The sequence below is a fragment of the Tiliqua scincoides genome, chromosome 12 (assembly GCF_035046505.1).
Source record: "Tiliqua scincoides isolate rTilSci1 chromosome 12, rTilSci1.hap2, whole genome shotgun sequence".
Classification (NCBI taxonomy): domain Eukaryota; kingdom Metazoa; phylum Chordata; class Lepidosauria; order Squamata; family Scincidae; genus Tiliqua; species Tiliqua scincoides.
Window position 1 is genome coordinate 5,227,272 of NC_089832.1, and position 17,398 is coordinate 5,244,669.

Genomic DNA, 17,398 nt, shown 5'->3' on the forward strand with positions numbered 1-17,398 from the left:
AACCACAGAGTTCCCATTTAGATGTAATGGCCAACCTACCTTGTTGGCAGGTCGCGATGCGCTGCTCTGTCTTGGAAAGGCCCCAGAGGCCTCTTCTGGGATGGCGACCTACTCCATCAGCCTCTTCGGGCCTCCAAATGGTTTTACTGGAAGTGAATTTAGGAGGCTTCTGAGGCCTGCCAACAGAGTGGGTCACTGGCCCAGAAGGTCTCCTAATACTTCCAGAATGGCTCAGGTTCAGAGCCATCTGGAAGTATGGGCTCATGACCCACCGGTGTGTTGTCCCTCACATTTTGGGAAGCACTGGCTTACACCAAAGAACCATCATGGAATCCAATCACCTGGAAGATGGAGCATCCAAGCACAAGACTCTCTCAGTGCCAAACTGTGGCTGGTTGCTATCTAAACCAAGCCGGAGAGTGCCTTGCCTCGTAGTAGTAGTAGTAGTCCCAAACTACCTGTCAAGGTGATCCTTGAGAACCCTAATCTAGGTTACCTCACTTGAGGAATTCAGGACAGTTCAGGAAGGGAAGGGCCTCCCTGGCGGTGCATACAGCTGCCTCCGATTATCGGATGATTGCCTGAGACCTGACCTGGGTCAACGGAGGGTGGCTGAGGGACAATATCTTAAAGGCTGGTTCCTGAACTGAAAATTCCACAGCTTGCATCACTGTGGCATTTTGACTTTGTAATATTTCTATCCCACCTGTTGAGCAAGCTTGCCACTATTTTAAACAATGTTCTGCAACACTCTGCAGTGTTCTGTGCAGTATGTGGATTTATGTTTCTCTAAAAAGAAACTAGCATGCACACAACCCTTTGGCAGTTTTACCCAATTATGTCCAATGCCCGGGCCGTCCACTTATGTGGACTATGGCTCAGCTTCCTCTGTGAGAGATAAAAACCAGCACAGTGAGGATTTCTGGCAAAACTGGTGTTAATATGTTTGGTGGACCACAGACCTTAGACAAGGAAGGTTTGGGTCATGCTTGTTCATGGTGCTGGATGAGAAAAGAGTCCTGGAAAGAAGCCTTCAAGGCACCTCTGGTTCTGCCTAGTTGTACAGCAAGGAAAAGGACTTGCAGAAAAGGATGCCACAGTGGGGCTTACCGTCGTTATAATCACTGTTGCCGCCGCCGCCACCGCCGGCTCCTGGAAGTAATAAAAATTAGCATTTATATACATAATTTTCTCAAATATTTAAAGCATGTACATTTTCAGCAATGTATACAATGCCCCTTTTAGATAAGGTAGATCAGGTATAATCTCTATCAGATCAAGTGTAATAATCAGATATAAAAACGTTTAACATCTTTATTGGCCGAGGGAACAGGAGGCTAAGAGAGAACACTGTGCTGATAGTTTTTGAATATATGGAGAAGTGGATACATTTCCCAGATAAATCAGAGCAGGAGGCCTGAAAAGGACCTTGGTGCTTCCAGCAGTAGAGAAGTTGCCACATGGAACTTTTCAACAGAGGGATGGTGTCCGGAGGAAAAATAAATGCATCCTCCCTTGCCCAGTATGAACATGGTCTGCGATGACTAGTGTCCAAAAAATACTCCTCCTTATTTGAACGTATAAAACCGACTTAGATTGCTGCACAAGAGTGCAGGATGTGAATTTAGAGTGCAGAATTCAGGTTTCATTTAAAACACTGGTCCCCAACCAGTGGCCAGCAATGTCTCAGGAAAAAAAAGATCATCTTCAATCACTACCAGCATCTCACCAAGCAAGCCCCCCCCCACCCGAGAGGACGGAGACTGGACCACCTGCAGACGCAGCTGGTAACAAAAGCAGCAAGCAACAAATCTCTATAAATAATAAATCTTCTAAACTTGTGTAAGTTTAGTGTAAGAACGCTACTAGCTGAAATCATTGAAACCACAAGGGTCTGGGGAAGTGAGGGAATGTACAAGATGGGCAGTAGTTAGAAGTGGGGGAATCTGTCTTCGCCACATCCATTTTTAGCACAATCAGAATTCTGCCAGACAGCAAAATAAAATGCAGAATAAATGATAATGAGGACTTGCAAATTTGCATAACTTAAACCAAGTACAGCTTTACTTGGCACAATCTGAACTGTCTGGGCTTTCACGTTGTCTTTTTTAACGCTTCCAAACTTATACGATGTTCAACCATTTGGCTCCTCCAACCCAGTACTGTCTTGCACCAATGGCAAAGCACCTCTTCAAGCTCAGCCTCAGAGACCAACACACTGATCACCTGCACGACAGAAGCATCGACATCTCCCCGGCAGCATGTCTACCTCCACACCCAGCACTATGGACAGAGATTTTTTTGGCTGAAATCACTGCACTGCTAGCTGCCAACGAAGCTCTCTTGGGGCTATTTCCGACTCAACATATTTTTTTCCCCCTCCATGGGATTGTTTCTGGGCCGATTCCACAGAAACACACACAAAATGGTACACTAGAAAGATCTATAAACAGAATGCTAAATCCCTGCCAGGACCAACTCAGAGAGAGAAATCCACAGGGATTTTCAAGGCCTGACATCACACGTGCCCGATGTTTGGCCCCCTGGAACTCGTTCTGTCAAAAGACATTGTGCTACGTCCTGGAGTTGAAAGCAAGGACAAATTGGGGGTGGGAACCATGTCCTCCAAGCACCACCTCCCTCCAAAGCCAATTCCAAGAAGCATGAGGAAGGGGATGCAGAAATCCTGGGGCTATTTTAATTATCTCTTAATATGTTGACGAAGGTAGTTGTGTGCATGGCTCGATGCTCTGCAACCGCAGCCTTGCATGTGCAGACGCACACACTGGTAGCCCTCGTATTAATTAACCAGCTGCTGCCTCAGTAGCACCGCATTGAGCAATAAATAAGATTGATTATAAATTTAGCGCTGTGCGCAGTCAAGAGGTGGGTGGGGTATGCAGAGACTGGAGGCTTTGTCTGTAAATTTCTGCACTCCGCAGCATAAGCTGTGAGTCCGTTTTCTCTCACACACACACTTCCTCTCTCTCTCTCCCTGGTAAAATGCTGGGGTGGCTAGAAAGAAAGGCTCCTTTGCAGCATGCCGAGATCTGGCAATGGAAGATTTGATGTCCTCAACCCAACAAACAAGACCAACTGCAATTCCTCATTGACCCTTAAGGGGCAAGCATTCGTTTACTCCCGAAGAAATGCTTTCACTTAGGTCAGTAATCCCCAAATGGTGGGTCACAGGGGAACTGCAAGAATGATATTTGTGACCCGATTAAACGGACCTGCGATTCCAACATGCCCAAACTGCAGAAGAGGTGACTTGCTGCCTCTCTGGCTCTGGTCTCACCTCCTTTCAATCAGCCTTCTCTGGACCCAGCTAATTCTTCTGCACTGGGTGCCACTGGATCAGGCCAGCAGGGAGAAAGGGGAAGATACTGCAGAGTGCCGTATCGTAACAAGCAGCCAGTCACTGCATCTCCATATGCTCATGTACCAGAATGTTCTGGGGCTGATCTCTTTCCAGGAAACAGAACAGTAACTCATGTAGAAAACAGATAGTTGTGGCCTCCTCCAAGGTCAGATCATTCTCTCCAAGGCTTACATTCTCTAAACTAGTGGTTCCCAAGCTTTTTTGACTGGCAGTTCCCTTTGACCTACTGGGCCATTGGCCACAGCTCGCCATTCGGGCTACAATCCTATACATTGTACAGAGCAGTGGGTTTCTCTTAAGGATTTGATGGTGCCTTTGGCTGGTTTCCACAGCTCCCAAGGTAGGCACGGCTCAGTTTGGAAACCACGGCTCTAAACCATTATTTGGAATAAAAGCACTGGCCCTGGTTCGGTTGATCCAACAGCCCTTAGTTTGTTGGACAAAGGACACAGGACAAATCGGAATGTTGCTTTCCTGACATCTACACCTCACCTCACCTCACGCATCCGTGCCTTGTCCAGCTGCAGCCGCTCTCACTTGTGGCTTGCAGGCTGGACTGTGGCCTACGAATCAGGATATCCACAATATCCACCTCCAGTGGAGGCGAGGGGGATGGCGGCAAGAAAGAGGGCCTTCTCAGTGGTGGCTCCCTGTCTATGGAACTCCCTCCCCCTGGAACTGAGAACAGCTCCCTCCTTAGAGACCTTTCGCTGGGGGCTTAAGACCTTTTTATTTCAAGAAGCCTTTTAATGCTGACACAAGGGGGCATTGCTTCTTATTATTTTTTATTTTTTATTATTTATTTTAATTTTGGGTTCCAAGTTTATTGTGTTTTTAAATGTTCTGTTTTTAAATGTTTTATTTTTATACATTAAAATATTTATATATTTTATGTTTTTATATGATTTCTTTTGTAAGCCGCCTTGAGTGGCCTTTACTGGGACAGAAAGGCAGGAAACAAACAAACAGAATTGTATTTATATCCCAAAGGAGTCAGCATAGCTTCTGATTTCTTGTGAACTATTTCAGTTGGTCCTGATAAAGATACGAGCTTCCTTGGGTTGCCTCCCCACCAACGACCTAACTCAGGTACTTACAATTTGTGTGTGTTGTGGAGAACCCAGGATTTGATCTTGTTTTCACAGCCTGTCAAGGGCCATGGTTAAACCACGGCAGCTGGCTTTGAACGACTCAAAGAACTGTGGTTTAACAAAGTCACAGTTCTGCACACAAACTGAGAAGAAGGGCATGGGTGATGAGGGAGCGTGTGGGCTCACTGTTCATTTCTCCTGCATTCCTGATTCAACAAACCATGGCTGGTTGGGTTGTCTGAACAGGACCAACTAATGCCAATTTTAACTCAGCAAACATTTGGCCTCAGGAAGCCTGAAAAACTCCAGGCTTAGGTGTTATGCAGACACTGGAAATATGGGACGGTTTCATGGGGAAGGAAGATTACATGTCTCCACTGTCCTGCCCTCTTCTGCTAAAAAAACCCAGCCCTGATTCACTTCCGTTGTGCCAAGATTAGTCCTGGTGTTACCTGGCCTTTTCATATATTTGTATGCCATGCTTGACGGAACACCTGCGCCCAAGCATAGCAACTCAAGCTCAGACCATACAATGGCGCCTGACAATACAGAAATTGCCCACCCCTGCCGTGCAGGATCAAAGCTCTACATACAGCAACATCTTCATAGTCTGGCTGTAGTTTAAAAATCTATTCTTGAACAAAACTCAAGGTTAAAAAGAAAAAAAGCCACAGAAAAATGAGCTGGCCCCACCCCAAAGGGAATCCCTGTTCATTCCAACCACTATGTTCTTTCACGTGTTATAGTGCCCATTAGGAACCAAACTTGTGGAAACAAAAACTGTACACACAAGTCTCTGACCTCTCGACAAATCCTCTGAGAAACCGGCTCCCCAGTTTTACGACTACAAGGCAGGGTTATATTCCTGCAGAGTCACAGGAGGGGTTTAAGATGACTCCCTACGTAACCAGTATCTCTGTTTAGTTTTGATTAATGACACTGGAGGAGCCATGTGGGGCCCATATTAAATGTACAGGATTCCAACTCCTGTCCACCACCCTTCTGAAGTGGATACACATCAAGGTCATCTACCCCTGAGCAAACTTCTGTACGCAAAGATATTAGGAGGAAACCTATGGGAAGTGTAGCTACTCACATTACTGCTTCACTCAAATTTTCCACAGCCACACCATTCACACTAGGTGGCATTCTGACCAGCCTTTCTAATCCCTGGAGCTTCCCCCACAAACGGAAGTTTCTCCCCTTTCTATGGAGAAAGCTTCTGTGATCTAATGCGACAATCCACACAAGCAAACTCTTGACCAATATTTTGAGAGCACTTTCCCCTTCCATGGAACCAAATTCTTCACTGAACAGTGGACCTATGAGAGTAAGGAATTGTCCAAGTGAGAACTCCTTTAAATGAGGCAAATTTCAGAAAAACGTTGCCTGTATATTCACTTCTTAAAGCAGGCGGGGGGGATCACTTTTTCCTAGAACCCTACCAAGCCGCATGTCACTGCAACTCTTATATTGACCTATGCAGAACAAAGATCCACTGAACTCAAGACTCCATTCCATGGCAGTACACTTGAGGGCACTGAACATCTTACAGGAAGTGGAAGAATGCCTACCTTTCTTCTTATCTGGGTGGTAGTCTCCCTCATCCACGATCCTAGCCAGGTCATCATCTGAAATTCCTAAGAAGATTAAATGAATGAAAATGTTGCATTAGTTCACAAGCTATCCAAAAGTCCACTCGTTATTTTTATTTAGGTTGGACAAAGAATTCTCTTTTCTAATAATGTGTCCAAAAGGAACAGAGGTGCTTGTTAGCTGGATTGGGGCTGGTTAGGTTCTTAATTAGGAAACTGAGTACAGGGATGGAAGTAAAAGCTAAAAGAAACAGATCTACAACCAGAAGCATCAGCCCTGTGTCACGTCTCCTTGTCCTGCCCCCACCATCAACTGCAATGATTGGCATAATTTTTGGTTTCATGGCATGATAACTGAATATTGCCCGATTCACAACTTCGTTGGCTGCCACCAGTGGGGAGAACATGCAATGGGGGAACATCGCCCCATGGGGTAAAATTGACCACGTGTCCATTTCATAGATTTTTTCATAGAGAAAACTGTCCTCCTAGAGTGCCATCACATGCTGCAGTTTTAAGGGGAACCAAACTTCAACAGGCACAAATCAATGACCTTAAGCACCTCTAATTCTGTGCTTCAGAGCAACCAGGAAGCGCTGATTTCTAGACTACAACTGAAATGCGTTATATGGATAGACCGGAAGATTGGCCAGGCTAGCCAACTGAATTCAATGAGCAGGATGGACCAAGGCAGCTTTATGGTCACATATGCTCATATAAGTTCTTAGGTCTGGTCTACACATGCAGCAGAATGAGGTGGTAGACTCCTAAGAAGGCAGAATGGAGGGCATCATTTCAGAGTGCAGATAAAAGCATTCTGAATGCTCCCCCCATGAAAGCACAACTTGCTGCAAGTCACAGAAAGTTAGCACAGCAGAGAGCAAAGATCTAGCCCAGAGCATTCCCTGTTGTATGAACTGTCTATTTGCAGGGACTGTTAATCCACCACCTGCATTTTGAACTAGCAGAGGTGTTTCCACCACCTATAATCTACTTGAATAATCAAGTTGGAAGGAGCCTTCCAGATCATCGAAGTCCTGCCTCACTGAGTTAGAACAAAACAGTCTCATTCTCACTTCCTCCTATTGCATGTATCAGAGTTCTGCAGGGGTGACCAGCTAAGGCCAATCTATCTGTTTAGATAACAGACTTTCTGATGGTGGTGGTGGGGTGGAGCAGAAATCACACTATGCTTTGGCCGTGCCCAGCTAGATAAACAGGTCCTTGCTCACTAGGTGTTTAGTTGGATAGAAGCAAAAAACAGAGCAATTTCTTGGTGTTTCAGAGCAGGTGGTTACTTCACTTATGGAACACTAAATGCTCTCTCATAATACTGCGGGAGAAAAGCAAGCAAGCAACCTACAGCAACCCTGGGTGATGGGGGAGGACAAGAGAGTATAAGCAGAGGAGGAAAAGATGAGAAGGAAACAGGAGGTCCAGTTGGCAAATGAAGTTTGGCTGGCATATGAGCTTCCACCAGCTATGATGTTCTCAGAGGCATCCAAAGATCAGGGATGGCACTAGTAAAGCTGCAATGCAAAGGTACATCCCATGTCTCATTTGGTATCCCAAGCTCTCCAAACTGGGAGACTGGGCAGCAAAATGGCAGATGCGTTTCAATGTAAGTGTAAAGTCGTGCACATTGGGGCAAAGAATCAAAACTTTACATACAGGGTAATGGGTTCTGAGCTATCTGAGACAGACCCGGAGAGAGATCTTGGAGTCCTTGTGGACAGCTCGATGAATGAAAGTGTCAACCCAATGTACAGTGAAGAGGGCTAATTCCATGCTTGGGATCATTAGGAAAAGCATTGAGAATAAGACAGCTAATACTGTAATGCTGTTGTACAAATCGATGGTAAGGCCACACCTGGAGTACTGCATCCAGTTCTGGTCGCCACATCTCAAAAAGGATATAGTGGAGATGGAAAAGGTGCAAAAGAGAGCAACCAAAATGATTACTAGGCTGGAGCACCTTCCCTATGAGGAAAGGCTACAGCGTTTGGGCCCCTTCAGTCTAGAAAAGAGGCGCCTGAGGGGGGACATGATTGAGACATACAAAATCATGCAGAGGATGGATAGAGTGGATACAGAGATGCTCTTTTCCCTCTCACATAACACCAGAACCAGGGGACATTCACAAAAGTTGAGTGTTGGAAGAGTTAGGACAGACAGAAGAAAATATTTCTTTACCCAGCGTATAATTAGTTTGTGGAACTCTTTGCCACAGGAAGTAGTGATGGCATCTTGCCTGGATGCCTTTAAGAGGGGATTGGACAAATTTCTGGAGGAAAAGTTCATTACTGGTTACAAGTCATAGTAGGTATGTGCAAGCTCTTGGTTTCAGAAGCAGGCAGGGGAGGGCACTGGGTCGCAGGTTGCGTCTGTTGTCTTGGGTGCTCTCTGGGGCATTTGGTGGGCCACCATGAGATACAGGAAGCTGGACTAGATGGGCCTTTGGCCTGATCCAGTGAGGCTCTTCTTATGCTCTAGGAACACCTTTCAACAACTTGCTTTTTAAAAACAGAAGAAGAATGTTCCACAGGCCATTCCAAGGTCCCTCACAATGGGCATGGTGGCAATATAGATGAAATTGAGATGATCCCTAAACTATGGTAGAGAGCGGAGATTCTTAACCGGGGGTACCCACATCCCCTGGGGAAATGGGACTCGATAACTGAACAATTTTTAAAGAATTGTTGTTAGATTATTAACTAACTATCACCATTATCAATACAGACTGAGGCGTTCTGTTCCTAGGTGCCTGTATGCAAATTGAAACCAAGCTATTGACATCTTTTGAAATGGGACCAGCGACGATGACGATTTTGTCAGTCTGGTAAAAGGGGCGTGGGAACATATTGGGTAATCCACTGGGGGTCTGCAGTTGTAAAAAGTTTAAGAACGCTTGGTTCAGAGGCTCATAACTGAACACCTGAAGTTTAAAGCACTCGTTCATGGTTTGTAATAAACCAGAGTTTTCCTCTGTGTCCAACTAGAGGCACTTAACAAATCAGGATATCAAAACAGAGCTATCCTGGTGTAACGTTATCAGGTTTCAAATTCATGATGACAGTTCTCTCCTAGTTCTCAAAATGGTTAAAAAAGAAACATACAAGTGACAGACAAGACTGGATATTAAATCTGTTATAAATGGGGGGGAAAATTCAAGGATGAGTGAGAAAAGGATCCTCAGTAATAGGGAATATTAGAAGTATTAATAGGTGTTGAGCACATAACATTCCCAGTACAGTGTGTGGAAAGGAGAGGAATTTTAGGATGCTGTTCCAGTGCTTAGAACAAGTGGGTGGTACCAAGCACAGGTTGGTAAGGAGAGGAAGGGTAGCAGCAGAGAGCCAATCCAAGACTCCTTACCATGTTTTCCATCTCTTCCACCTCTACCCTTCGAGCCTGGAACAGAATTCTTTGTTCATTAACTTATCACAGAAAACAATGGTTCTTGGTTCAGGTTTGCAATACAAACCGAGGCAAATTAAAAGCATTAACAAGGGCACAACTGGGCACATGAAGCATGAATGCTCTGCCACAACGTCTATCATTCTGCTTTGCACTTTTGCAGCATTTCTCAATGGTTGTCCCCCACCGTGTCACCTATTGGAAGTACCACCGGAAATAACTGGTGGTGATGTCATTGCCAGTTACTTCCAGACTAGAAGGCCAGATGCGACATGACAAACACTGGTAAGAGGCTCAGGCAGACAGGAGGGCTATTTTGAGCATGCAAAAAGCACACACCGGAGCTCTGCCCACTGAGCCAAGCCTCCTACTGCTGCTTGTCCCATTGCACTGCACTGCTGGTCTCACTGCCAGGAGGAAGGGTCCTGCATGTACCACCAGGCACCACCTCAAGTATCACTGGTGGTACCCGTACCACTGTTGAGAAACACGGCACTATTGCATCTTGTATTGGCAACCTTCAGTCTCGAAAGACTCTGGTATCATGCTCTGAATGGTGGTTCTGGAACAGCGTCTAGTGTGGCTGAAAAGGCCAATCCGGGAGTGACAATCCCTTCCACACTGGGAGCAAGTGCAGTCTGTCCCTGGTCTGTCTCCCTGGCTATGGGCCTTCCTTCTTTGCCTCTTTGCCTCAGACTGTTGGCCAAGTGTCTCTTCAAACTGGGAAAGGCCATGTTGCACAGCCTGCCTCCAAGCGGGCCGCTCAGAGGCCAGGGTTTCCCACTTGTTGAGGTCCACTCCTAAGGCCTTCAGATTCCTCTTGCAGATGTCCTTGTATCACAGCTGTGGTCTACTTGTAGGGCGCTTTCCTTGCACGAGTTCTCCATAGAGAGATCCTTTGGGATCCGGCCATCATCCATTCTCAGGGCATGACCGAGCCAATGCAGGCGTCTCTGTTTCAGCAGTGCATACATGCTAGGGATTCCAGCACGTTCCAGGACTGTGTTGTTAGGAACTTTGTCCTGTCAGGTGATGCCGAGAATGCGTCGGAGGCAGCGCACGTGGAAAGCGTTCGAAACTATTGCATCAAGGTCCCCAAAATATGGTTTCAAACCTGGAATTGGTCTAATCTGTCACCGGACCCAGCTGCACAGGCAGAGCCACTGCCTGGAGATGAAGTCAGAGGAGAAGAGTCATTTACCAGGCAGCGTACAGGGAGGAGGTGGAACCGCTTGGAACAACTGCGGGACGTGTGGGAAGGAAATGAACTGCTGTGGCTGCAGCACAGCCAAAGGCGTACAGGAGCGGCAGCAAAATGTCTACTAGCCCCAAGAAGAGGACTGGCCACCCACCACCACCCCAGCTACAGTGGCTTGAGAGCTCTGAAGTGGAGAAGGGTGACAAAAGCAGCAGGAGGGCAAAAATATTTGGGGTTTTGTTGAGGGAGGTTGGTGGGGATACACAGCTCCCCTGGACATGCCCTGCTTTGTTTTCACGGGACAAAGCTGTGCTAGACTTATCCGCTTACCTCCACCAGGGTTCACGTTCGGCATTCCACCGCCTTGCCCGTCACTGCTGTCATCCATGGCATCAGCTAAGTCGAAATCCGAAGGATCTTTGGCTATAAAAGAGCACACCAGTTACGTGTGGGACCCTCTGAAGCTGCCCACGTCACTGGTCAGTTCAACTGAGAAGGTTCCTTAATTAGAGGTGTTTGTTTCTGGTAAGTAAAATAGGTTTACAGCCCAAGTCTTACTAAACACAATGGGCTTACTTCTGAGTAAACTAAATAACTGTTTTCAAATGCATAATTTTTAGAATAGGTGCTAGGAGGAGACAAAGTGTACAAGATGGACCTCTTCAGGTTTTCCTACCATATGCTGGAAGCCACACTCAGTCCATTCAGGGCCCAATCCCATCCAACTTTCCAGTAGCGATGCAGCCCCAAGGTAAGGAAACAAACAGCACCAGGGTAAGGGTGGGCAGCAACAGGGGCAGGGAGTAGTCGGATCAGGCCCCGGAAAGGGCACAGGATTGGCGGTGGGTCCCCAGTCTCATACAGTTGTTATTTATTTGTTGGGGTCATAGCATGAAAAGAGTTGAAGACCACTGATCAAGATTCTAGAGAAATAATAAGGGCCTACTTTGGTGGAGGAAACCGCAAGGAACTCTCTGCTCTTGTGGCACATCTGAAACAATGGTGCTCCCACATCCCCTTAAGTGGGAAGAGTACAGCAAATAGCTAACAGCCACCCATGAGTGTCCCCTTCCTGTTCTTACGCCACGTGGATGGGTGCGAGTTTGCACGGGTTTGCATCAAATAGGGTTCCTAGAGAAGATGAGATTACCTGGGAGCAGAAGTGCTATTCTTGCTGTTAGAATATTTTCACCTTGTGGTGAAAATCCCGGCTTTCCCAGTATCTTCCCCTATTTTTTCCTCACTTGTTTTGGACCTCTCACCCCTAGCCTTCAGAGGTTTGAAATGTTCCAGTAACCTGAGACAGACTGCATGGAGCCAAGTCCTCCAGGTGCAAATCACCATCCTTCTAGGTTTGGCATCTTCTCTTTCCCAAGAGCCTCTTCCCCTAGCCCTGGGGTCGGCAACCTGCCATTCTGGAGCCGCAAGCGGCTCTTTCAGCCTTTTGCTGCGGCTCTGTGCGGGGCCAACCCGTCTGGGGGGGAGGGGCTCGCCCCTCCCGCGACGCAGCCACCGCTCTCCAGCCCGAGCACACGAACGCAGCTCCCAAGCGTCCTGCAGCTGCGCCCCATAGGAGAGGGCGCGAACGGGCTGGCGGAGCAGCTCCTGCCCAAAGAGCCCGCACCACCGCTGAGGGCGAGCCCCCACTGCTGCCGCACGTTCCCTCCTGCCCGAGCCGCAGCGCAAAAGCAAGCAATTGAGTGCAGCTGCTCAGTCCTCCTCCCAAGCACTGAGCACCATCCTGTGCGTGTCTCCTCAGAAGTAAGTCCCATTGTGATTACTCCCAGGAAAGTGTGCACAGGATTACAGCCTTCAAGCTCCCTACTCAGCATTCCCCCGTCACTCACACTCTCATGGCTCCATTTCCTTCACTTGGAAACTTGAAAGGGGTTTGGAGACCCCTGCACCAGATGGTATTCTGTATATGTTTGTATACTGTATGTGTAACATACTGTATATGTAGCACCAAAGCATATTTCATGGTTGTGAAGTAATCACTGTTAGTATGCCTTTTATTTTATGCAGTTTTGAACTCTTCGCTTGTTTGTTCAGGAGCACTTTTGTGAACAGTGTTAAGTAGTACTAAGTGGTCTTGTTCAGAGGTAGTATTGTGTGTAAAGGCATTTACAAAAGTACAGAAGTAAATGACTGTAAAGAATGACAGTATCCTTCACAAGCAGTTCAACTGTGCACAATCTAAAATAGTTGTTCTCCAACTGTGTGTCTGGACCTGATTTTTAGTGGGACCTACAATCAATCAACAATCAATCAACAGTATTTATATACCGCTTTTCAACTAAAAGTTCACAAAGCGGTTTACAGAGAAAAAAACAAATAACTAAATGGCTCCCTGTCCCAAAAGGGCTCACAATCTAAAAAGATGCAAATGAGGGGAGTGTATTACACTACAAGAGGGGAGTGTATTATATAACTGGGACCTACAAGAGGGGAGTGTATTATATAACTGGGACCTACAAGAGGGGAGTGTATTATATAACTGGGACCTACAAGAGGGGAGTGTATTATATAACTGGGACCTATAAGAGGGGAGCGCAAACTATATATGCAGTGTTATCTTCATTTTAGATGTCAAAAGGGTTTTGTGGCTCCCAAGGTTTTATTTTTTCCGGAAAACGGGTCCAAATGGCTCTTTGAGTGTTTAAGGTTGCTGACCCCTGCCCTAGCCCAAAGGAACCTGAGTCGGTTTATTGAATCTTGCTGCCCACTTGATACCCAAGAACGATAAATTTGAGACCTCAGGTGACCCCACCCCACGGCCAAATCTCTCAGAGAAATTAGGGTTTATGCTCACTGGCTACAAAGCCCAAAAGTGCAAAAGCCCTGTGTGTAGTTGCCTTGGCCCAGCAGCCAGGCATCAGATGCTCTGCACAGGCCACACCCACTCCACCTGCAATAATCTCTAATCTCGGGTGTTTCCAAAGTCTTTCAACCCACTTTTAATAAACTCCTTCAGCATTCCTCAAACTGCAGGTCGGGACCTCCTAGGTGGGTTACGAGCAAATTTCAAGTGAGTCGTGTAGCTCAGCTGCCATTGAAAATATAGAGTTGAAAATATAGGGTACAGAGGTGCTGGACAGGGCAGGCTCCCGGTGGGAGAGAGGCCTGGTGCTTTACCCCGAGGAGGTGGGAAGACGGAAGGCCAAAAAGGGGGAAGGACTGTGTGGTTGGAGAAGGATCCAAATTTCCGTTCTGCTCTGACTTTCAAGCCGGAATGTTTGAATACTTAGCTGTGCAAAATAACAGCACAAGCAATGCTGCATTATGGACCTTTGGCTGATCGCTGCTTAGGTTTAGGGCACAATCCTAACCCCTTATGTCAGTGCTTTTCAGCACTGACATAAGGGCAACGCAGCTCTGAGGTCAGGGAACAAACATTCCCTTACTTTGAGGAGGCCTCCATGAGTGACACCCAACTGCAGGATGCTGCACATGTCCCATTGGCTGGAAAACACTGACATAAGGGGTTAGGATTGTGCCCTTAAAGTCTAAATTGAAGGTATCACTTCCAGCTATGATATCACTCCCAGGTTATTGACATCACTTCCAGGGGCTCCCAACAGACTGTCATTCCAAAAAGTGGGTCCTGGCGCTAAAACATTTGAGAACCATTGCCTTATATTTTTATCTGCTTATATATTTTTATCTGGTAGGTATCAGTTCATTCAGGAGGGGTGAAGGGCCACACTTCCTCAGACCATTCCAGTTTCACTGCTTTTTACAATTCCCCCCCCCCCTTTTCTAAGGTCCCTCATCCGGGATGGTGACAGCTACTAACTTCCCGTTTCCTGATGTTCAACGTGTCCCAAAGAAGTTGACTTACCTGGAGGCTTTCTGGGTGGTGATTTGGTGGTTTTTGGCTGCTTGGTGGTGGTGGTGGCCAATATATTCCAGTGCACATCATCTGAATATGGGAGAGCACAAGGAAAAGGTTATCCTCACCCCAAAAGGCACCCCATGGGTGCAGGAAAGAGGATGCATTCAGGAACTATTAGATAAAGGCATGTGACAAATGTAAAGTCCTCCATGTAGGGACAAAAAAAAAATATCAGAGGCACAGGTACAGGACGTGGGAAACCTGCCACAGATAAGCTGGAGGGGTTCATAAGAGGGCAAGGAAGATGGTGAAGAGACTGGAAACCAAGTCTTGCAAGGAATGGTGAAAAGGACGTGGAATGTTTATTTTTCACATTCTTACACTGCCCTTCCACCAAGGACCTCAGGGTGATGTACGTGGCTCCTCTCCTCCTTTGTCCTCACAACAACCCTGTGAGGTAGGTGAGGCTGAGAGTGTGTGAATGGACAAAGGTCACCCAGGAAGCTTCATAGCTGAGCAGGGATTTGAACTTCTTCTAGGTAGAAGTCCAACTCCCAAACCACTTCTACACCATCCTCGTTCTGGAGATCAACAAGACTAACTGGTAAGTTCATTTTCTGCAGTGTTGTATGGGCTTGATATTTTTATTTGATCGGGATTATTGCTTTGTTTTATCATTTATTTTTGACTGAGGTTTTAGTGCTCTGATTTATTATCTTGGAAGCCACTTTGGGCTTTCCCCATTGGGTCAGGAAAGGGAAAGATCAAAATGTTTTTAAATGAAGAAATCAAATGCCCAAACTGTCAAGCCAGGGTGTGTCTGATCAGCCAGCAAAACAGAACTGAAAGACACAGCTTGAATTCGGTTTGCAAACTATACCAGTTGTGCTAACTATGGTCAGGCATGGCATCTGGATGGAGACAAGTTGCGCATTATGTTGCTTACAAGAGCAGCTTGCAACAAAATCCTATAGTCTCTCCAGCACTAATGCCAATTAGCTTCAGCAGGCCAGTTCCCCTCCCACCTCATCTGCCCAGTGTTCTGTTCTTGTTCCCACGCATCCCAGGGACACCTCTACATTTTGTGGCTCCTGACTGTACTCCATTGAGTACACACAGTCTGCATCAGCCCCGTGGTGCCCTCCTCCCAGTTTTACAGCTCTTCTACAAATCTAAGGGATTCCCCCTGTCATGGCCAAGTTGAGGAGGGGGGAGGGAGTCATAAGAGTTCCCTGGGCCAAACCTCCACCAACTTCTCCTCCTTTACAGTAATGTTTATAAAGCAAGCAGATGGCAATTCCACCAATCCAAAAAAGAACCTGGAAAAATACGTAACTAGAATATAGGAAACTGAATAAAAAGAAGAGGGTTTCCTATAGGATGTTTCAAATCCTACAAGCTTCTTCGAAATCCTCTCCCTAAAATTCCGAGGTTTCTTGTAACTCTCCCTCAGAACAAATCCAACATGGAGAAAGACCAAAACTCTACTCTCTAGGTATTCGTTCTTCCCCTAACAAGGCATCCTCCCGTTTCTAACTAGTAGCACTAATCCTCACCTGACATTTTACACAAGAGGAGTCCTAACAAAAAAGGTCTCCTGTAAAGCTCTACTGCAAAGCAGGGGGATAGGGGGGGGAAAAACGATATTAAACAGAACAGTTTCATGACAACCCCAAATATACGGAAATCTCAAATATGTGGAAACCTGTTTCACGTATAAATTTATAGGCACTCATCCACCTGTGTTTGCTGCTATTATATATTGCATGCACATTTCTATCTTGGCGTTCTGCGATTAAAACACCACCCATGGCAGATACAGGTAACTAGGAACCAAAACAGGAAGGAATTATGCAGGTTCTGGTAAGACCTATTATGACTCACAGGTCAGGTCTCTGATCTGGTCACTAATACTGCCCATTTCTCTCTCCCCACATTTATATTTCCTCTGTACAGCACAAAAACAGCTCTTGTCTGGCCTGTGCTGTTTGCAGTCTCACAACAAGAGCAGCCAAGCTGGAGCTCCTACAACACTTTTTTTTAAGTGCAAAATTAGTTATGCGCACTTGGTCACATTATTGCTGTCCCCTCCCACAGACCCACAAGCTCCAAGCAGACTCAGAAATAAGAGACAATGCAAATGAGAATGATACTGGCAGGAATTTTGGAGAGAAGTAATGGCAGGGAGGGTTAAGAAAGGCCTGGAAAGCTTTCACTGGACAGTTTGGGGACACATTTGGGCATATGCTTGTTATGAAATGTAGCAGGAAAAGAGAATGGTTACCTGGTTTCCTCGGATAGGGCTTAGTGGTGGCCTTTGTTGGCTTAGTCGTCGTCTCCAACGGGGTATCAAAGAAGTCAGCCAGGTCCAAGTCACCTGGGTAGGCAGGCACACACACAAAATACTGTCACTTTGATTTCTTTGATTTTCGGCTTCACCCTTCCTCCACACAGGTCAGAGCAGCACACACAGAGAGAACCCATTTTAACCCACAACAATTTTGTGAATAAGGCAGGGGTTCCCAAAGTATGTGTTGCAATGCCTTAGGGTATCACAGCACACTCACAAGGGTGCCGAAGGATGTCCTTGATAGCCCTCCTACCTATTCCCTCCTGGTGCCACCATCTTGGATCTCGCTAGAATTCGCAAGATCCAAGACAGCACCACCTGGCTAAGCTGGGAAGAATAGGCAGCGGGGGCAACGTGACCCAGGAAAGTTTGGAAACCACTGGGCTAGGGTGCCATAAACAGAAGGATGACTTCCCCAAACCACCCAGATACGTCACAGTTGAGCAAGAATTTGAACTCAGCGCTTCCCAGCTCATGTCAAACACTCCACCACGGGTGCTTTCATTTCTGGTGTGCATGGCATGTACCTT

General features: G+C 46.5%; 1 protein-coding gene across 3 annotated transcripts in view; it reads right to left on the bottom strand.

The window, feature by feature from the left end:
• Positions 1–17,398, bottom strand: part of CD99L2 (CD99 molecule like 2) — a 63,789-nt gene that overhangs the window by 11,523 nt on the left and 34,868 nt on the right. For 2 of the 3 annotated variants that reach the window (XM_066640293.1, XM_066640292.1), the window contains exons 4-9: positions 16,803–16,895; positions 14,525–14,605; positions 11,014–11,106; positions 9,444–9,479; positions 6,048–6,113; positions 1,111–1,152 (exon numbers count right to left, since the gene is read on the bottom strand). In XM_066640293.1, the coding sequence (XP_066496390.1) occupies positions 1,111–1,152; positions 6,048–6,113; positions 9,444–9,479; positions 11,014–11,106; positions 14,525–14,605; positions 16,803–16,895 (411 nt within the window). The remainder of the gene's footprint in view (positions 1–1,110; positions 1,153–6,047; positions 6,114–9,443; positions 9,480–11,013; positions 11,107–14,524; positions 14,606–16,802; positions 16,896–17,398) is intronic. The other variant, XM_066640294.1, reaches the window with a different exon arrangement.